The sequence below is a fragment of the Sceloporus occidentalis genome, unplaced genomic scaffold (assembly GCF_023333645.1).
Source record: "Sceloporus occidentalis isolate IW3139 unplaced genomic scaffold, rSceOcc1.0.p SCAF_49, whole genome shotgun sequence".
Lineage (NCBI taxonomy): Eukaryota > Metazoa > Chordata > Lepidosauria > Squamata > Phrynosomatidae > Sceloporus > Sceloporus occidentalis.
Window position 1 is genome coordinate 6,080,215 of NW_028317029.1, and position 22,565 is coordinate 6,102,779.

Below are 22,565 nucleotides of genomic sequence, written 5' to 3' on the forward strand. Positions count from 1 at the left end.
TCATTTTTCATTAACAGGACTATTACAATTTGTCTCTAAAATGCACTACTGATAATATTTTATATTCTTTTGTTTACGCAATACCTTTCTACACGGGGACATTTCAAAATAATTCACATACAATAGCAAACACTATGGTTATTTACAACATCCATACATAAGACTTGGCACGTCATGAGTATTAAAAAAGAAAATTTACACACAAAAAAAACAACCCATCAGGCGCACAGCATAGCAATTTGATCTACAAACAATCTCTCCTAACAAGCAGAAGGTTTTATACGTACGAGGATATGCATTTCATTATATTTAATGGCACAGGCGTGTAAAGTACTTATACACCTTCTAAATCAGGGGTTCTCAAACTGCGGCCCTCCAGCTGCTGCAGGACTACATCTCCCATAATGCTCCTTCAGCTAAGGGGCTGACTGAGGAGTATGGGAGATGTAGTCCTGCAGCAGCTGGAGGGCCGCAGGTTGAGAACCCCTGTTCTAAACCCTTCATCCAACACTTTGATCTCACCGGGCACAGAATGCATAATAATCGGAATAATCAAAATCATGAAGGCAAGAGTGGAGTGAATGAAGTCTGTTTTGGACACTTTTGGGTAAAAAAATTACATTTAGGTGTTAATATAATTTAACAAACGCCAGTTTATACTTCAGGAATGTTAAAGTGTAACCCGGGTAGATTTAATGCAGTTCTCAAGCTCCTGCACCAAGCGAAACCAATAACAGTAAGAAGCTGGCCCTGGTCACTGGGATATGGACGTTATTAACTAAAGTTGGACATTGCATATGAATTAACGGGAAAGCTAATCTGTATCATCATATTTACCATGCATTGTGAAGGGCCAACCCTGGCCATCTCTTGTAAGAAGGGCTGAGCTGCCCTGCATACTGCATTGCGTAATAAGTGTTAACTTTGTGTTATGCAGGGCGAGCTGGACCCTCCTTGCAGGAAAACACGCTTGGCTCTCAACCAGACATCATCGGAGGGCTGAAACGTTTAACTCGCCTGCATACTCCTGCTTTAGTGAATACGCCTCTCCCGAGCAGCGGCATAAAAAAACTGTCAATTTCAACAAAGCAACAGTTCCTAAGCATCCTATCAATAAATTCCCTTCCTGTGTGTTTAACAAATAAAAACATGAAGTAGTTAAGGGTTAAGTTTCAAGTGTCTATAGTGCGAAGATTCCCTTTACAATTAATCAGAAATACATTGGCATGAAACCACTAATGTCAGTCCAGGAGACCAACTAGGAGACCAAGTTTTCCATCCCTGAATCAGCATAGGTCATTTCATAAGTGGTTAAGTCCAAATGATATCCTGTTTTCAGGTAGGGATATGCTTATTTTTTCTTTTAAAATATGTAAACCTTTTAGACAATTAACTAAACTAAATGTACAAATGTCGGCAGACTCTGCTCAGTGCAGCAAGCAGGTTAAAACCAGAATCTCAATAAATGAGTAAACCTTAGCGTGTATTCTGTATTTTCTAGATATGTTTGAAGAACCTGGTCCACTTCAAATATCTGGGTTGGTTTCAACATTAAATTAAACCAAAAGAAAGGCCCTACAATAAAGAGTGCATCGAATCGCACATCGATGGAGGGGTCCTCATGGTCAGCACTAGGCTACATTCAGCAGCTACTGAATTAGAATGAATTAGAAGTCAGGGTTCAGACAGCATTCATTCTTACAGCCTCCAGTCCAGTATAGAAGCCGAGTCAGCGTTAACCGGTAACCCCATCTCACACACCTATAAACCCATAAAACATCCAAACCAAACGGACTCTGCGCTTCAAAACACATATTTGCTTCTTCTATGTCCTTTTAAACAGTCCCAAACAACCAGGAACACAATGTAATATTTGGCTAAACGAATCAACCAGCCTAACCCAAAGCCATTTTTTTTTTATATGTTCACTATTGTAAAAGGTGGAATTCTGCGTTTTGAAGGTTAAATTATCAGTAGACAGTTTATCGAAGACAGAAGTCAAGCTTGACCAGGACATCTTTTAAGTAACTGTCATCTTAGCCACTCCAAACTCCAAACTGACAAAGGAGGACTCGGATTTAGACAGCTCCTTTGTATACTCGGCGTAGCGGTTGTCTGCGGCGTTGGTGCCCTCTATAGTCCGAACGGCGTCATTCCCAGGGAGAGTCGCTTGCTCCTTCTTATAACAAGATTCTTGTAGCTTGGGCGATGCATCGATGGTGAGACAGATAGAGTCACTGCTTGCATACTCTTCCTTCTTCAGATTTCGGATTTTCTGTGAAAGCAGACATATTTAAAAGAGCTAAAGAACAGTATTAAAGCTATAGTCATGGCAATCTTCTGAATTACTTTACACAAACACTATTCACAGGTACCCCATCCCAATGTTTGGACTGATTGGTTGATTCGTTAAATACAGTTGGGGCATCATTGTCCTTTTTAAGCAGATCTGTTACTTTTCCTAATGCACTAAATTAAACGCATAAGCTTAAAAAAAGAATTACACATGTATAAAACCCCCTCTCTCGGTTTATAGACGCCGTGCCAAGCAGCTCTGTTGGTACAGACACCGTGCTGAGCAGCTCTGTACATATAGACACACCGCGCTGAGCAGCTCTGTAGGTATAGACACACCGCGCTGAGCAGCTCTGTAGGTATAGACACACCGCGCTGAGCAGCTCTGTAGGTATAGACACACCGCGCTGAGCAGCTCTGTAGGTATAGACACACCGCGCTGAGCAGCTCTGTAGGTATAGACACACCGCGCTGAGCAGCTCTGTAGGTATAGACACACCGCGCTGAGCAGCTCTGTAGGTATAGACACACCGCGCTGAGCAGCTCTGTAGGTATAGACACACCGCGCTGAGCAGCTCTGTAGGTATAGACACACCGCGCTGAGCAGCTCTGTAGGTATAGACACACCGCGCTGAGCAGCTCTGTAGGTATAGACACACCGTGCTGAGCAGCTCTGTAGGTATAGACAACGCGCTGAGCAGCTCTGTACATATAGACACCGTGCTGAGCAGCACTGTATGTGTTATTGGATTACTGGTTTTAGGATCGGCGTCTGTAAAGTGTTACAGATTTCATTGTGCTGTCACTGTGCTGTCAGTGGTAGTAAATCTATGGGTTGAAAGCAGTTGAACTAAATCTCCCACAACTCAACAACAGCTAATACCGGCTAATCTCATGATCCTCTAGGCTGTATATTATGGAACATATCGCAAAACGTACTTGATGACCACGGTTCCACATCCGCAAAGTTTATATAGAAATGTATACCCCTTAGTGCATTTGTTTTCAAAGGGTTTTGGGACCGCCCATTGTCCTTAAGGGGTTAGAACAAGGAACATAGAACTTGAAGGTAAACAAGCACTATTCAGCCCCTCTTTCCCAACTGGAAAAAAGCAAACCCTATTTGGTCCTTGGTCTCGTATAATCAGGATATCCATATAGCTATCCCAGTGATGTTTAGATGTCCTTACTGTTTTAACCTGCTGGGAGGCAGTGCCACTTAGATACAACCCTCTTACATTACATCTAAGCCACTGACCCTCTAGTTTTACATTATGGCTTTTTGCCCTAATGTTTCTCCTCCTTTGAAATAAACTTCTCTCTGCTGATAACCAAGATATATATTATTCATGATCAGCACATGCATATTAATTAAGGAGATTAAACGATGCTCACCAGCTGTAGTTGTTTGAGTTCATCTTCAAAAACTCTGCTTTCGTCGGCCATCTTTAAAAGGAGACCACAGACAGACTGTCTGGGGTGCATGGAGAGATCAAACTGGTGATACATGTTTCTCCAAAACCTGCATGCAAATAAGAAACCGTGAGGATAGGGATGCCCCCGAAGCAATCCCACTGTTAACAGTACGAACCGCAAGAGACACCTACTTGAAATTGAAGTGTATTGTGTTTGGTTCCAGATATTCAAGTGTCTTCAAGGAGTCCCGATCGAAGAGAGGATTGCGATACTTGCTTTCCTCGTCCAGAAGATGTGCCCACAAGGAATATGTCTTCTCCTGTAATCTACATTAATATATGAAACATAATGTCAAGTATATTTTTTCTTGCATAACTCCCATCATGCTCTTGCAGACCGTCTCTGGTTCATGGGAATAGCAGTGTGACAGCGGCGGAGGCAGCCCCATTGCCCATTTCTACACTAGGAAGTATGTCTCAAACTAGAGGTTAATTTCAGAGGCGATTTCAGTGAATCAGACAAAAATAAACTGTTTCTAAAAGTTTTACATAAACATTACATATTATATATATATATATATATATATATATATATATATATATATATACACATATACATACATACATATATACACACACATATATGTGCTGCAAACAAAATAATCTGTAATGAATCAAATGATCGCGCTTTCAAGATTAATCTGGGAATAGGCGATGAATAATCCAGGCACATACTGCTTTTGAACATTAACCTAATTACTGAGGATTATCAACACATGCAAATTAGCGGAAAATTAATCTGTCTAACCCATTTTGTATTCATTTAATGCTGTAAAAGTATTCCACAGTGTCCGCGGCATCGCATGTACCTCTGTATGGATGTATCAGGACCGGGACATGACAATTATTTCTTTTATTTTATGTTGCATTCATGGAGATTTAGCCAAAACAACATTTCTGACAAAATCTGTATTATCCCGGTAGTTTAACTGAGGTTGAGAAATGTAAATGGGTTTTGTTAAAACCGCTGAATCCCATAAGGAAAGCGGTATCAGATAGATGTTATATGTTCTTCTACATACATGCATGCATGTAGCATCACAGCTGCTTGGCTCATATTGGTCACACAGGAGGGGAGATTTGAGGCCAATATATCCAGATTTATGAACATTTTACTGGCTATGAAATATTAGTTTTGATTCTTAATTAATTATACCTTCTCTTTAGATTCACTGACATTAAAGGGGATTTGCTACAGCAATCAAGAGCCCCCGATTCACGGTCACTTTGGCTGTGTGCGTTCGTAATTACTATGAGCCCTGTTTTATACACAGGGATAATACCAAAAGCTTAAAAAAAGGAATCATCAACCATTGGGCTATTCCAGTGGTTGCTATGGAAATAAAATAGTGGTTTGCTTTTGTTTTAAATAGCACTACGTATATGGAGGAGCCCTTTCCCCCACATACCTCAGTTCTTCTCTCTCCTTTTGGCAGTTTCCTAAGAAGTTTCCGAACTGGCACGAATGGACGTGTTCATGGATCTGAAGGAGGAACGTCTCATTGTATTGGAAGGCTCGTGGAAACTGTTCCATCAGGTGCCAAACACACTCCAGGAACTGTGTGAACACCGGGGACACCTCCTTCGATTCACTGTCTAGCTGCCCACACCTAGAAGGAAAACGGATACTCAACATATGAGAAGAATAAAGCATTGGGGATTATGTCTAAAGAGCTCTTCTAGTGTAAAGTCCTAGAGGTGATGCAATCACCGTGGCAGCCAATGGAACGGTCCCGCTGATTGCTCATTTTCACCTCTGCACTAGTATTGGTTTCTAATCTTAAACCACAATGAAGGACGAAGTGTATTCTGCGTATAGCACAGATTGGTGGGTCATAGCTGGGGGAAAGATGAGGGAAGGGACTTAGACCTGTACACTTCGTCCCCAGCTCCATCTACATCCCTCCCTTGAAGTTATAGAACAAAAGGATGCTCAGACAAATCATACTATAACTTATGCGGGTAAAACAACAACAACAACAACACAGTTGTAGGATGAAGCACGTAATATGGTTTAGACAATGACATAATGAACAAACAAATGGCTCCCATGCTTAATCTTACTCGCAGCAGATATGAATATAGTAAGTCAGAAAGTACGATATGAACGGGATGAACATTCATCTACACCCATACGCAGCATGCTTTATGGGAAATCTGGCCCTAATGGCACCAAACATCTGACATAATGATTAAGACTATAAGCTGAGGCTGGCTAATATTATATTAATGCGTTTCTGCACATTAAGTAACAAGGTAACACTGTTACATATAAGTGATATTTTTCTATCAGTCCTTAGTGGTCCCCCCTATAAGTTTTTCACCTTTCTGAAAATTTGTGACCAAATGAAATCCAGTCCTTCTCAATTAAAACCTGTGGGGTAAAGCGAGGAGACTTGGGTTACATGTCAATTACACGTATGTCTTGTCATATTTATATCATACAGATCATGCAAATATTATTCAGTGCTGTATGCAGTAATGTCGCTCAACATTGACAAAAGTGGTTCCATTTCATTTTGTTCCAATAAACATCATCTGCAGACCTGGAGGCCGCCATTGCTGTCAGCCATGTGATATTTTGGGTGACGCTCACTGCTCAAACACCACACTGAGCTAACTCTTTACGGCAATGCCATAGAATGTCAGAATGTCCACCTGGGTGAATAAGACTGAGACATTCTATTGTTTATGCCATGATCCAACTAATTTCACAATAATATAATTAAAAAAAACAAAAAACAATGTGAGTAAAAACAAAATGCAGCTCTTACATTTTCATTTATCAAAAGGTGAAGAGATAATTAAAACCTATATCATCTATGTGAAAAAGTAATTGCACCCCTAAATGTAAAAACAGGTTGTGCCACTCTTGGTGTCAACAACTACAATCAAATGTTTGTGATAACTGGCAATGAGTCTTATGTCGCTGTGGAGAAGTTTTGGCCACTCTTCTTGGCAGAATTGTTTTAATTCACTTTGAAGAGTTTTCCAAGGTCCTGCTACAGCATCAAAGTCAGAACTTTCACTAGTCCTCCCCAAAACCTTAATTTTGTTTCTTTCAAAGCCATTCAGAAGTGGACTTGTGTTCTTCAGATCATTGTCCTGCTGCATAACCCAACTTCCGCTTTGGGTTGCAAACTGATGGCTGGGCATCCCCCCTCTGTATTTTCTGGTAGAGAGCAGGATTCATGGTTCCATCAATTATTGCAAGTCGCCGAGGTCCTGAATCAGCAAAGAAGCCCCAGACCATCACACTACCACCACCGTGTTTGACTGTTAGTATGATGTCCTTACTGTGGAATCCTGTGTAAGCTTTACCCTAGATGTAACGGGACCCATGTCTTCCCAAAAGTTACACTTTTCACTCATTAGTCCATAGAATATTATGACAAAAGTCTCGGGGGTCATCTTGGTTTACAAAGCCAGTAATCATGCCTGGGTGCGTCTAGTGAAACTGAACCTAATTATAAATTCACATAGCACCAGGTATGGATGGATAGCTCTTTTCCATCTGTACAAGAAATCATTTAAAAACAGCATTTTGTGTTCACGCAAGATATCTTTGTCTAATATTAAAATTAGTTGGATGATCTGAAATATTTAAATGTGACAAATATGCAAAAATCGAAGAAATCAAGGGGCAAATACTTTTTCACAGCACTGTATATACCGGAAGACAAGGACCACATAAGGCAGAAAACAACAGACCAAATAACCAAGCAAAAGGGTTTTGTTGTATATGATGTTTCCATCTAAAAGTGTATTTGGAAGTAGAGGCAGTTATTTGATGCAAGGCATCAAATTAATTTTATTACGTCCTCATAAATGCAGATATCCGTTTGCTGAAGGGAGCAATCTGCCTCATTGATGATTTAATCATGCGGCTTAAAACTCCTCCACTATAACTCACCATCAATCCTTTTATCGTCCTGTAAAACGGATCTAACAGCAAGCACCCCAAAGAGCATACTTGAGAAGTACGATCCCAGCCGTCCGAGCAGTGGACCAGTACGCTGGCACCCTCATCGTGTATGGCCTGCAAACGGAGAGAGAACGGGACGGTGAGAGATAGAGGGAAACCTGCCTCCAGGCTATATTATTAGTATTACAATGTACGTGTGTTCTGCTCACCACAGCTTGCGTACATAAGGTTAAGTCATATGTTAGATAGGATAAGGACAACTTGACATCTTGAGCCACGTCTGGCCACAAAGATTTCCTGATCCTGATACCTGAAACGTTGGGGGGTATGCAACTTTTTGTTTCTTTTAATAAAAACTAACCCCAGCACCCTTCACACACTAGTACATCATCAAGGAAGGTCTACCACCTGGAAGACAGCAGTGTGTTGGAGTGTGACATTGTATGCTTAGAAGTAAGATAAGGATCAGTTTTCTTTAATGATTTCTGCTAAAAAAAAAAGGAAAAAAAAAAACTATTTTAGATATCAACGTTGTGTTTTTGGCCTGCAGATTGATGTCACCATGCTGGACACCTGTGTTTGTCGACTGCAACATTGTAGAAAAGTTTCTAATGACCGCGGCCCTCTAAACCTTCAGTCTCTATCTGCCATAACTCGTTATTGTGTGGATAAGTATACAGTGGTTACTGGTAAAAAAGATACACTGGTACAGAGTAGTTGAAGAATGAGTTTAAGGCTCATTACTAGGTGTCACATACATACTCGAGATAACCAAAATGTGAATAATTTTAAATCATTCTCCAACATCTTATACCGTAGTATCCCTATCACCCCCTATAATCAGGTCTTCACTAATTACCAGCATTTAATGAAGTACCAGGTCTGCTTTCATTTAAATTAAAATGAGTGAGGTTCGCGTGAGTGTAGGTTTAAGCAGTTGTGTTAAGATGATTTATCTTAACAGAGAATTAGTGAGAGTCTCTTTTTCTAATTCTAATTCCAAGCAGGAATAAACACAGCTCCTGCTTGACAGAGGTGAGGAGCAATCAGACTCCGTCTCGTTGGATCAAAATCCCTGACTCGCATACTAAGTGGGTGAACAAAATCCCCTGGCACTCTGGCTTTCAAGGAAGAAAATATATATATATATATTTTTAAAATAAATATATAATATATATATATATATATATATATATAAAAAACACAGAAGTGATTGTATTGTTATTGTCAATATTGACTACATCACTCAAAACATTAACAGTGTAGGTTGAAGAAGAAAGAAAAAAAACGTATGCGAACCCCTACGCTAATCACTTCAACAAAAGCTAATTGGAGTCAGGAGTTTTCAAACATGGAGTCCAATCAATGAAATGGGATTGCAGGAGTGTTTTAGAGCTACTTCAACAGAAAAATATATCCCAAACCGCAACTATAAAGAAGCCAAGGAGAACATAACTGAGCTTAAGCGCTTCTGTAAGGAAGAACAATCTTAAATTCCACTTGAATGTTGTGCAGGTCTAATCTGCAGCTCTTGGAAGAGCTTGTTTGACGTTATTGCTGCCGAATAACCCTTGGTTATTAAATCCAAGGGTTCACTTACCTTTCCCATCAGCACTGTGAATGTTTAATGGATGTGTTCAATAAAGACATAAAAAGATTATCATTGTTTGCGTGTTATTCGCTTCAGCACATTGGGTTTGTCTTTACTTGTGACTTAGATGTAAATAACATCAAATTTTATGAACAATTAATGCAAACAAAAAGGCAGTAATTACAAAGGTTTCATTTACTTTTTCTTGCCACTAAATTGGCAAATTTTGAGTTACCTAGAAACACCATTGTTTTTGAAAGAAAAACAACTTTTGTAAGAAAAATAACATGAAATGAATCAGAAATACAGCATAGACGTTGTTAATGTTGTAAATGACTATTGTAGCTGGAAACGGCAGATTTTTATATCTTTATAGGCGTACAGAGGCCTTTATCACTCCCATCACTCCTGTGTTCCAATGGCACATTGTACTCGCTAATCCAAATTTAAGTGTTGTTCATTCGAAAACCCTTTTGAACAGTAGTATATATATATATATATATATATATATATATATATATATATTAATTATATGAAAAATAAATTTGAGAAATCTTTGTCGTCAAATCAATATATCAGATGTGAAATATTTATAAAGCTTAATATGTTTATAGAATTAGGGTTAGGCACCAGCTGAGATAAAACATTTTAAAAAAATTCTGAAAAAAAATGATGGCTAAATAACTTAATGAAACATTGAATAAATGTTCTGTTAATTAGGAAAACCACTAAGAAGCGTAGATCAGTTGAACTAAAATTTAGCCTTCGTTGTAAACAGTATCAATAAACAATGCAATAGCCAGGGTTTTGATCTACTGTATAGCGATTTCATGCTTTGCAGAAATGGGTCACAAGTGAATGCTTGGCCACGCTGGGGCGAGCAACACGAGACCGAATTATCAGAGAGTCAGAGCTGTATAACCCCCTATGTGTTTTGTCAGAAGCTTTTCCCAATGCCCTCCAGTAAACAGACAATTCCACGCACCCCTACAGGCAGCAGTTACCCCGCCGTCACCGAGCACTGGAAACAAGACGTGAAAAGCACACAAAGCGATTATCCGCTCCGCTTCATAGACTAGGGGCTATAGGGCAGCGATATGACACAGATGCTCCGAACATAGTCATTTAGGTTAAGAAAAACACAAGTACACAAGTACATCAAGCTCAACCTTGTTGTTATCCAGAAGATGGGGGGGGGTTATTTTCCTTTTAACCCATTATGTTCCTGTATATTCTTATTTGCTAAAAATAAATCCAGCCCATATTTAAAATTTTCATAACACAACATCTGTGAGTAGTGAATGCCACATCTTTATTGTATCCAAAAGTATTACTGCAAAGAACCATTTTTGCTGTTTTAAGTGAATTTTTGTGTTCTTTGCAGTCCTATTAGTGAACGGGTCATCACAGAGAAGTTGGTATTGTGTCCGTGTGTACTTGTATAAAAATATCATATCCCCCGTCTAACATGCCTTATTTGTAATGTAAACCTATTTGGGGACAACTCATATCGCACTCAAAAGGGTAGCTGGAAACCCAAACTTGGCACCGAATACATACTAACTTTGTGTAATTATAGGGATATTTGTGAAAGCCTTAGCCAACACTCATTTGAAACAACGGCAGAAGAGAGATGATAAGAGGTTCAAAGCGGACCTACGTTATAAACAACAAAATTCTCCTGTCAGTCCATGCATTTATTATTATTATGCATCATGAACTCTCTCATAACTGCTTGTCATTGCACTTGTGAGACTGGCGTTTACCTACACGCAGTTATATTAGATATGGAGTGAATAGATGCAAGGTGTATTATGCAGGGAGAACTCGCCGGCCAATACGTTCCGTAAACGTGCGTGTGCGTGCGCGACGGGTGTTCATATAGGATAATACTGCCATCTAGTGGACTTTCTGCACGTCTACATCCCGCACACTAACATTCTCCCCATTGTGCTATAACACCAAGTTCCATTTCATTTCTGCATGTCGCTACTATACATAATACATACGACTTAGGAACACCGTATAGCAGCCTGGAATTAATGGGAAAATATATCAAAACCTGACTCCTATTTCTAAGTCAAGAATAAACTACACATGACTATCTCGCTAATTAAAAAATATGTAATGTACTAAAATGTCCTTACATTACACAGGCAAGGTTTTTAATAAAAAATAAAATACTGTCTGCGCTTCTCACCCTAATAAAGTTGGCAACTTCATATAACCAATTCATATAACCAAAACCTCTCATTTATATTATGTTTATATATTTGTTGCCAACTTTATTAGGGTGAGAAGCGCAGACAGTTTTTGTTTTTTGTATACATTGTACAGCCAACACACTGTATTAGCAGCGCACTCACCCTGTTTGGTAGGCCTCATATTATACATTTGTATTATTTGAGCCTGTGACTAGCTTAGCGCACCGACATTTTTTCTTTTCCAAGGTTTTTAATAAGTATGCAAATGTGTTGCCAGTTTAATAAATAATACACGTGTTCTTTTCACTTAGCCTGTGCTGTAACCAACAGTGAGCAGTTGTGACTTGGCTGCTTTCCACTCAATGGAGAACCACGGCCATATCGTTTATTTTTTCCAGGACACATCTAATAGTCACGTGCCACTGGCGGTCACCTATAATGCAGGATGTATTACGTATGTCACAGAACTAAACCAATTACCGTATTTGTTTGATTATAAGACTAGGTTTTTTTCAGAGCAAATGCTCTGAAAATATATCTCATCTTATAATCGGTGTCGTCTTATAATCAGACCTCAAATAGACGACTAAGATCCAGATCCCCCGCAGAGCTGCAGGGCACCTGGATCCTCCTGTCTCCCGCCCCCCGCCCCACTTACCGGTGCTTCTGAGTCCCCAGTGTGTAGCCGGTGTCCCCAGTGTGTAACCGCTGCAGCCGGAAGGAGGTGTGGCTAGCAGCGGGGGTTGTCTGCATCCATCGCGCAGACCTTCCCCGGCTGTCAGAGATCAGAGTTCCCGGCACCGGCGCAGCAAATTCTCTCTGACAGTCAGGGAAGGTATGCGCGATGGACGCAGACAACCCCCACTGCTAGCCACACCTCCTTCTGGCTGCAGCGTAAGTTGTCTACGCGAATCGCGTAGAGCTCTACACGCTGCCCCAGCTACATGACAGGGGACTCAGAAGCTCCGGTAAGTTTGGGGGGGGGGAAGAGTGTTAAATGGGGGGCATAAGGCATTTCTGTAGGCAGAGTGCTCTGTGAAATGCCTTTTAACCCCCTTAATGCTGCTTTACCTCCAGAAATGCCTTTTTAACCATAATATGCCCTTTAACCCTCTAAATGCCAGAGTGGCATATAGGGGTATAAGGCATTTCTGGAGGCAGAGTGGCACATAGGGGGTCAAAAGGCATATCATGGGGCACAGTGGCATATAGAGGGTTAAAAGGCATTTCTGGAGGCACAGTGGCATATAGCGTTAAAAGGCATATCATAGGGCACAGTGGCATATAGGGGGTATAAGGCATTTCTGGGGCAGATGTGCATAACTGGGGGGGGCAGGTTGGAAAATAGAAGGAAATAAAACCAAAATATTTTTCTCAATCATAGCTTTTATTAAAAAAAATAGTTTATATGAATTAACATTTACTGGTAAAACTTTTTTCCTATAGGGTCGTCTTATAATCGAGCAAATACGGTACTTAATTACATTTAAACATCCACCATGTGGGGAAGCGCTTTAGAGGTGGTGGTCAGTAACATACAAAAATCAGCTTTGGCCTTGAGAAAAAAAAATGGCTGATATAACAACCCAAACCGGCACGAGGGGAATTGAGCCTTAAGGACTAAAGGCAGCATTTACCTCCTGCAAGCCCTGTCCCTGGTGTTTAGTAGGTGAAGCACGAGCTCTGTGTCTTGCACCGCTCACACTTTCAGCAGTGTTCAGTGTATGACATCATATCCCAACACAGAAAATTAAATATCCAATTAAGCAGCAGAAACAGGATACAGAGAGATTGATGCACCAGCGGTACAGGAGTAGCTGCCTGCGTCTAGGGACTACTACTGAGCTGGCTGACATTGAGTAGGGTGGAATTCTTAAGACAGATGTACATACTGTATACTTATTATCTATACATGAACTGCAGGATGAATAGCAAGTTCTCCACTTATGTGAATTACCTTAGCCAGGCAGACCGATGCGTCCAGCACCGCTTTGATGTGTCGCAGCCACCCTGAGTTTTCCAGGCCACTGTAAAATTCATTTACCGACAAGGCTTTTGTCCCACAGACTAAGAAAAGAAGACAAAAACAGGACATAAAACACCTTTCTGCACATCATAGCAACTCCTTTAACAGTAAAACGAATTATTAGGTTTTTTTAGGAAGTTGTGTTTGTTGTCTATTAGCCAGTCAAGCATGTGCTTCACGCTATACCACCGAATCGATCTACGAATATGCTAATGTTGTATCTGTTATTTGCCATCAAATTCTGTTTTCACATTTCATAAAGTACATACATTCTTCTTTACTGTCAGGGACATAAAACTGTCCCTTTAAGTTTGTATCATAATTGCAACATAATATTATACACTATATGGACAAAAGTATTGAGACACCTGAGCATTACACCAACAGGGACTTTTACGACATACCAAGATGGTTTGGACGTTATTCTTCCAACTGGGAACAGTTTGGGGGAGGCCCTTTTCTTTTCCAGCATGACTGCGCCCCAATAAACAAAGCAAGGTCCATAAAGACATGGTTGGATGAGCCCTGGCCTCAACCCCATCCTTTGGGATGAACTGGAATGGGGCCTGACCTCATCCAACATCAGTGCCTGACCTCACAAATTACTGAATGAATGGGCAAATTCCCGCAAAAACTCTCCAAAATCTTGTGGAAAGTCTTCCCAGAAGAGGGGGACCAACTACACATTATGTATTTAGACATGGCGAGGCATCCCAATACTTCTGTCCGTATCGTGTATGTAGGTCCATCGCTAAACAGGACAGAGATCTTTAGCCAGTTTCAAAATGACAACAAGCTTCCTTTCACAGCTTTTGATTATTTACATACAGCCGGTCCGAATGGTGGCTACCGAAGGCGGTACTAGCAATTTTATGTTTACAGAAATGCTATTTTTTCTACATGATTTTCTAACCCACGCTGCAACATAAAAGACAACAACCACACAGGTTATAATTAAAGAAACGAGCCATTACCTTCTAAGAGCTTTTGCAGGCTGGATCTCATGACGTGAATGTTTTCAATTCCGACGAACTGGAACTTAATGTTGGCGTAGTTGTCTATGTTCTCATATCCCTTGCCAGCTGCTCTGTTAGCCATTGCGTTCAGCTGTAGAAATTCAGAGAAATTTTATTCCTTAGAAAGCAAAGTTTCTAACTCCACCTCTTCTGATTATTGAAGTTACGAAGCGTAACATAAGTTACAGATTTTAAAAATGAATAATTTTAAATAAGTTAACACATATAGGGGGCTATTCAACAACGTCCAAACTTCAATTATCCTCAACCAGCATTGAGCCGAGTCAGTGAAATCCCGAGAGAAATAGACGTTTAAATAGAACGACTTACCTTTGGCCTTGTGTCCATGACATACATCGATCGGCACGAGGGGTTGGCTTTGCTAATGGCTTGTAACATGTGCTCGTCCTCCAAACACCTTGCGCTAAAGCCGGACAAAGGCTGACTGCATCTACAAATGGCTGCCTGATACACGGAAAAATAGAGAATGTCAATAGATGGCAACGATAAGTTATTCGGAAAATGTAACAAACACATAACTAATGCTTCTAGACACTTGGAAGCGTGGAAAGTTTAAATGTGGTATTAACTTGGTTTTCTACTTCAGGGAACTCATCGTCTATTCAATCTCTGATCGCCAAAGTATAGAGATCAATGAGAATTAGCCTACTCGGTGTTCACCTCCTTGCCTTGTAATGAATAATTATATCCAGTGCATTTAGAGTATGTTGATGGGGGGGGGTGATCCATTCACTGGACACGATTTTACAGCGCTGTGCCCCCTTCCCGATTTCTTCTATTTGCTTATTTGTCTCATTTAAATGTTTCTGATCACCCAACCAATTTTAATATAAGACAAAGACAATGTGATTGAACACAAAGTGCAGCTTTTAATCAAAACCTATATCACCCATGTGATTGCCGCCTTACAACTAATAACTGGTTGTACCACCCTTGGCAGCAACAACTGGCAATGAGTCTTTTTCATTGCCGAGGAAGAATTTTGGCCCGCTCTTCTTGGCAGGATTGTTTCAGTAGAGACACACTGGAGGGTTTTCGAGCACGAACGGCCTTTTTAGGGTCACGTCACAGCATCTCAATCAGATTGAGGACTTTGACTCAGCCGCCCAAAAACCTTCATTTTGTATCCTTTGAGTCATTCAGAGGTGGACTTTCTTGTCTGCCTTTGACCGTCTTGCTGCATAACCCAACCGCGCTTGAGATTTAGGCCATGAACTGATGGCTGGACATTCCCCTCCAGGATTTTCTGGTAGAGAACAGAAGTTAGGGTTCCATCAATTATGGAAACTTGCCCAGGTCTGAAGCACCAAAGTAGCCTCAGACAATCATACTATTACCACCAGGGCATGATCTCCTATAGTGCAATGGTGTGTTAGCTTTATGCCAGATGTAACGGGACCCATGTCTTCCAAAAGGTTCCACTTTTGACTCATCAGTCTCCGAAATATTATCCCAAAAGTCTTGAGGGTCAGCAAGATACGAGACGAGACTTTTTGTTCATTTGGCCAGCGGTTGTTTTCTCTTCCATGGATGATGTTTTTGCACAGTCTCTTTATCATTGTGTAATTATGAACATTGACTTTAACTGTGGCAAGCGAGGCCTTCTGTGCTTTACGTGTTAGTCTGGGTTCCTTTGTGACGTCCTAGGTGAGTTGTTGATGCGCTCTTGGAGGAATTTTAGTAGGCCGGCCACTCATGGGAAGGCTCACCACCGTGCCAACGTTCTCTCCATTTGTAGATAACGGCTCTCAACGTCCCAGAGCCTTCCAAATGGTTTGTAGACTGATTTCCAGACTGATAGATGTCAATAACTTTAATAAGTTTCTTATCTGTTCTTGAATATCATTAGATTGCGGCATAATTTGCTGCTTTTTGAGACCTTTGACCTAATCCTAATTGTTCTTAATACTTTTGGTTTTTGTTTATCAGAACTTAATTACAAGAGAGAAAGTTAATTGTTTTAAATGTGGCTTGATACAGGCAATGCAACCTGACAATAGTCTCTTAATCAAACGACTTTTCTCTGATTACTCCATTCACAATTATACAGTCATAGACAAATACCTCCGGTCCCACGGACTGAATTAATATGTACCTGCTTCCCTTGGTGATAATACGATAGAACCGGGAACCTTCCTTTGCTTCTGAACTTTGAACTTCCAACAATAATAGGCTTGCTTGCAGTTACTGGGACGTACAGCTCTTTTGGATACGTATCACATACCTACAAAGAATGTAACACAATGTGACAAACGACTTGGTGCAGTGCTGCTACACAACTTTAAACCGGTTGTCACTTTAGTTATTAAGGTTAGCAACCCTTCTTACACACACAGTGCCTCATTAATAATGTCCGACGAGATTAAAAGTAATGCAGCCTCACTGATTTGGCTACACGGTAAGCAATATAGCCATAGATAGGATTAGATAGGGTCCAGCGTGTATCTGGCGGGTGTGCGCTGATTCTTTGCTTTGCTGTATGGATTCAGAATTGTGCGGAAGTTCCTGGTTAATGGAGCCGATACTGGGGAGAGGAGGACGAAGAAAGAAGACAGAAAAAGAAGAAGAGGCAAGAGAAGCGGAGCTGCGGAGCTGCGGAAAATGAGACAGGGAAGCGGTTGGTGGAGATGGTAGGGAGACACTGACAGAGAGCGTGAGAGAGTGAATGAGAGCGAGCGAGCAAGGGTGAGTGACAAGCCCCTAGGCTTAGTAGGCTGTGTACAGTTGCCGTGGATCTGAGGCCTGAATAAAAGACCACCTTAAAAATAAGACTACGTCGTTTTTTCAGATGATTTTTGAGCAAATACGGTCCTTTTTTGTTTGTTAAATGATGTTTTTACCTTATAGTCCCGATTAACATCAGTGGGATGCCAGTCGGCGTTTGGCACCCCCATGCGTTGGTATTCTTCTTTCAAGTCAATAAGCTGCCAGCCGAGAACCCTGTCTGCTTCCTTTTGTTTTGGATTATAGGAAAACGCGTAGAGGTCATCATATATCACTTATGGGGAAAAAGGAAAAAAATAATTTTACAAAATAGATAAACCGAAACATAGCTCTTCAGCGCATGCACATCGATGGTTTAGCTGTTATGTGAAATTAGTAAAATGTATTTAAAATGAAACTATATGTTAATGCATAAGCAAATAACATAAGCTATAACCGTGTAGCTAAACATACCTGTGCTTGATTCCACATGAATAGATTGCGGAATGTTTTACCTACCTGGCCTTGAAAGTTGAAGAAGCGAGTTGTAAATGTCATGGCAGTCCCGCTCGCGAGGGACTATAAAATGCACCACCCGGAAGTTCTTACACTGTATCACCAAGGGACAGCCCGTGGTAGTCAAGGCGAGTTTCTCCACGGCAGCAATATGATGGTGTAATATCTAAAATAAACCAAGCCCACGTGAAACACAGCAGGCAGCACAGAGTTAATATAACATCCCTTAACTAGGCTAGAGGAGTTAGTAGCCCTTTGTGGACGGTGCAGCATTTATGGGGGGCACTGCACTAAACCCCTATTCAGCCATGGACTACCTCTTCCTCTCCGACAAGTCTTCTTCCTCCACATCAGTTCCTGTAGAAATGATTCTACGCAGGCCTGCCCAGACCTTTTTAATACAAAACGGGCTGGTTCCTGAAGACCAATCACCACTAGGGGACTATGACCCTCATGCAAGTGGCACAGGGGCACCACCATATCCTACCCCATGTTGGTACAGTTCTATTTCAGCATTACATTTTCTTGCAAAACCTATATTTTACTAACGTGAACAACTGACAGATCTTTTGAAAGCTAGAGGACTTGAATGGAGGACCTTCCAAATACCAACAGACATAAAGGCCTCAATATAGTCTAATTTGCTCCAAAACAAGGACTCCTAAATATTTACTGCCGGCATCTATCTTGTCCTGGTCTCTATGGATGTATTCCTCCTAAAAATGCAAGGAGCCAGAATATATATATATATATATATATATATATATATATATATATAATATTTTGTGTTCATCCCTTAAGGTCTATGTTTGGTTGTCCAAACTATAATGAAGTACATAAAAAAAAAATAATAAAAAAAAAGATTTGTAAAAAGTGGTAAACAGATCGCAGCAAATGGGAGGTTTGTCATTTATGTAAAGAGAGCTGCAGAATGTCCATACTAAGAGACGTAGGTATGGAAATAATTCTAGGGGCCATCATCGAAGCAGGTTTCACCTCCAGGTTAATGTCTTTAAGACGGAGGCGCATTGTTTGTTTGCTCCCACTTACTATCCAGCTTCCTCCCCTACAGTGAGCTCCTACTCACGTGCCCCGGAGGTAACTGCGACTAGCCGCAGCCCCATGCATGGCTAGCACCGCCACTTATCATAGCCACACCACCTCCCTGCCTCCTATAAGGGATGGGAGAAGGTGAGTGCTGGCGAGTACATACAAACACGCTTTCTGTGCTTAACGTGAAATTCTGTGCACAGACATAGAAAAAGAACAGGCACGACTTCCCCTTAAATACCCGGTATACGGCTGGCGTGAACCACGCGCAGGTACATACCCAGATCTCCCTTTGTACGGAGTCTATAAAGAGTAAGTGAGTCGCCGTCAGATACAACGTCCCAGATGTCGATTTGTTGCTAGGACTGAACCGATCCAATAATTTCACTTGTTCCACCTACATGGAGAAGACAAAAAGATATTTAAAATGGCATTTCCACGCTAGAAATACACCGTCTGTAGAATACGGTGCACTCCTAAAAGGAACCTGTCATTTAAAACCTGCTTATTGTTTAAATGACAATGAAAAAAGGATTTCTGTATGCTGTGTGTGGGGGGGGGAATGCAACCTAACAAAAGGAACGGCTAGAAGGAAAAATCACTCATTTGCATACGGGATCACAGAGCTGGAATTTGCATACAGGTTTGCACGGACCGGGCAAATCTCATGTTTTATCTTGCATTACATGCAGTCAGGCTCATGCCGCTGTGTACAGTTTACAATAGTTTTGCAAAAACGGTTAAACATTGCTTAGGCTACAAGGCCCCTTTAAAAGAAAGCGTTACATTTAACATACCGTGATACCCAATAAACTGCATTAACCACGGAAGGAAATTAACTCAACACCGCCATGACAACGGCCGGCCGCTGTCATATTTACCACGCAGGCGTTTCTGTTTGAACAGCAACACAAAACGCGACTGAATTCAACAACAGTAGGAATACATTCCGGCTGCTAGAACAGGTTTATTTATTGGCCCAACTGGCTTCGCAGAAGTCTGTCTGCTGCCGGTTGTGTCACACGGTGCGGTACAAATACAAGAACGGCATTACTCGTGTCTGACGGGATGAGCTGTGAGAGAACTGGAGTTTACATGGTAGTAGGTTCCAGATATATCTCACACACACTGTGTGTGTATGTATGTATTATTTATATATATATATATATATATATATATATATATACACACACATACATATACACACACTATTGTTTTATTTTTTAAATGAAAATTGTATCCATTAAAATAAGATGAAATGGATCAGGAATACAGCGTAGACGGTGTTAATGTTAAATTATTATTGTAGTTGGAAAAGGATGATTTTTATCCTGTGTTCCAATGGCACGTTGTGTTCGCTGATCCAAGTTTCAGCTCAAAGCTAATTGGTCATTAGAAAATACTTTTGTAATTATGTTACAGATTATACATACACACATATATATATATATATATATATATATATATACATACACATGGAAGAGTGGAGTAAGTAAAAGTGTGAGGGTGCCACAGGGGAAGAAGAATTAGTTATAACAGTGGAGGAGGGAAAAGGAATTGGACACTGGTTGGAACTATCACTCGGTGCTGCAGGGTTTCCACTTGTTGGGTTATCCAAAAAGATGTGATGTCACTGATGACTCATTTACAGGGGGTTTACAACCTGCAACAGCTACTCCTGCATTTAACCCTAAATTAAGCAAGGACATCAAAATGAAATCATTGTATTCAACCCCTTAAAACCTTCATGACATTCTGCGCTGAAGGCATAGAACGCCATGAAGAAAGTAGTGCCCATGTACAGCGCTACCCGCCTGTTCACAGCCAAGGCAGTCTTGCTAATTGTTCAGATATTGATACAAAAGAAGGGAGTTAAAAATATAATTCTTATTCCACAAGACAGTGGGCTCGGCACATTAAACAGGGGCGCTGTGAGAAGCCCCGAAGATGAGGAAACTGATCTAATGGTACTTAGGACAGGTGTGTCCAGCGCAGACATGATGTATCCAAACCCTCCTTCCCCAAAGGGGCTTTACTCGTTTCTTTGCGGGGTAGATCCGCACACCCTGCTCCTGGAAGAGCTCGGTAACCCTCCGTGTAGATGAGGACATGTTGGCAGACTACATACAAAACATACAGCCCCACCATGCTCATCAGGCAGTGGGTGAATGCTAAAGAAATGCCTGGCTGAGGGAATAGCAGTCCTTCTTTACCTACATCAAGGACTACAAGTCCCAGGATGCACATTACCATAGGTGTAAATGGCTCATATTTTATGACATGGAAATGAATCAGGCACAGCTGCTGTTATGCAATCGGATATGTAGGCCGGTACCTTGGTGGTCCTGATGTGCTCCATCTCTAGGCTCTTGTTTATGCTGCTGCATGAACCGAGTGTACCCTGCTAGACCGCCCCTCCTTGCTTCCTGCCGCACCAGCTGCTGCTGTTACCGGGAGACACTTCCTGGTCCCGAGCTGCTTCAAAGGGAACATCCGCTCTATGTACACAGCGCCACCTGCAGGTCACAGGCTTTAGCAGCCGCTGTATGTACACAGCGCCACCTGCAGGTCACAGACTTTAGCAGCCGCTGTATGTACACAGCGCCACCTGCAGGTCACAGGCTTTAGCAGCCGCTGTATGTACACAGCGCCACCTGCAGGTCACAGACTTTAGCAGCCGCTGTATGTACACAGCGCCACAATTAATGTAGAGTTGAAGGGGACGCATTTCATTGGGCCAACACGAAATAAACAGTTGCTTCATTTGAAGAAAAGATCTGTGTGGTACTGAAAGCTTACGCAGTTCTATCTCTTTCTATGTTAGCCCAGTAAACGGTATCACCTTTGTCTAAAGAATCCATCTTCTCTTCGACTCGTACAGATATATCCATTTTCCTGATGTAGTCAACAAATTCTGCGATATTATAGATAGAATCATTTCCTATATTTTATAAAGAGTCCATGTTCAGGACTATACAAAATCATGGGAATAAACCATCCATAGTCGGCCACCCACTGAGACACATTGTATACATCGTCTGTACCTTTCCACATAAGGGCAATTAGGACATTGGTTGGGTCGGTTGGCCAACACAAGATGGGCTACTGGGACACTCCTGGCCAAAAGGGACATTTGCTAGTTGTGTTAGGAGGGAGAAGCGAAACAAAGGCACAGAGACGGGCTGAAGAATCATGGGTTTCTTATGTGAAGATGCAAGAACTGCATCGTGTATGAGTTTCCACAATCAGCCATTTCTTTCCCAAGAGATACATACATTTCACACATCGCTGATATATAAATCACAGAAGGAAGTCATTTATCATTATTATGCTTTATTTTTATACAATTTCCGCCGCGCTTCTTACAGTCTATATGCTCAAAGCGATGACAGAACTAGAACTGACAGATTAAGGCGATCCGATACATTAGGCGAAGATGTATCACAAATTTGTAATCTATAGATCTGTCAAGTGCTGCCCTGTGGTATGTGTGATTAATAAACCCTCAGAAGGCAATCAGTATTATCCATTCCACATGACTACAGGACACCACTTTATCCACTAAAAAACATGACGTGGGATAATCAGATCACCAAAATACACCAAAAAACTAAAACTGCAGGTAATTGTGCTAAACATACTGGAAGTATCATCTTTTAATTGGTACAGAACACCATATTTTATGTAACATTACTTTAAAACCAAATCCCAGGAGTCCTAACTTAACATTTATTATTGAATAT

At 41.0% G+C, this 22,565-nt stretch overlaps 1 protein-coding gene across 1 annotated transcript; it reads right to left on the reverse strand.

Moving 5' to 3' along the window:
• Nucleotides 1-2,020: 2,020 nt before the first annotated feature.
• Nucleotides 2,021-21,181, reverse strand: LOC149288962 (phosphatidylinositol-3,5-bisphosphate 3-phosphatase MTMR6-like). The gene is made up of 14 exons (XM_089491210.1): nucleotides 21,158-21,181; nucleotides 19,103-19,219; nucleotides 17,776-17,938; nucleotides 17,394-17,551; nucleotides 16,649-16,777; nucleotides 14,863-14,997; nucleotides 14,491-14,623; nucleotides 13,448-13,557; nucleotides 7,684-7,809; nucleotides 6,095-6,144; nucleotides 5,180-5,380; nucleotides 3,903-4,037; nucleotides 3,691-3,817; nucleotides 2,021-2,275 (listed from the first exon to the last, which is right to left on the reverse strand). The coding sequence occupies exons 1-14, from the start codon at nucleotides 21,179-21,181 to the stop codon at nucleotides 2,021-2,023; spliced, it is 1,863 nt and encodes a 620-aa protein (XP_089347336.1).
• Between the last annotated feature and the right edge of the window lie 1,384 nt (nucleotides 21,182-22,565).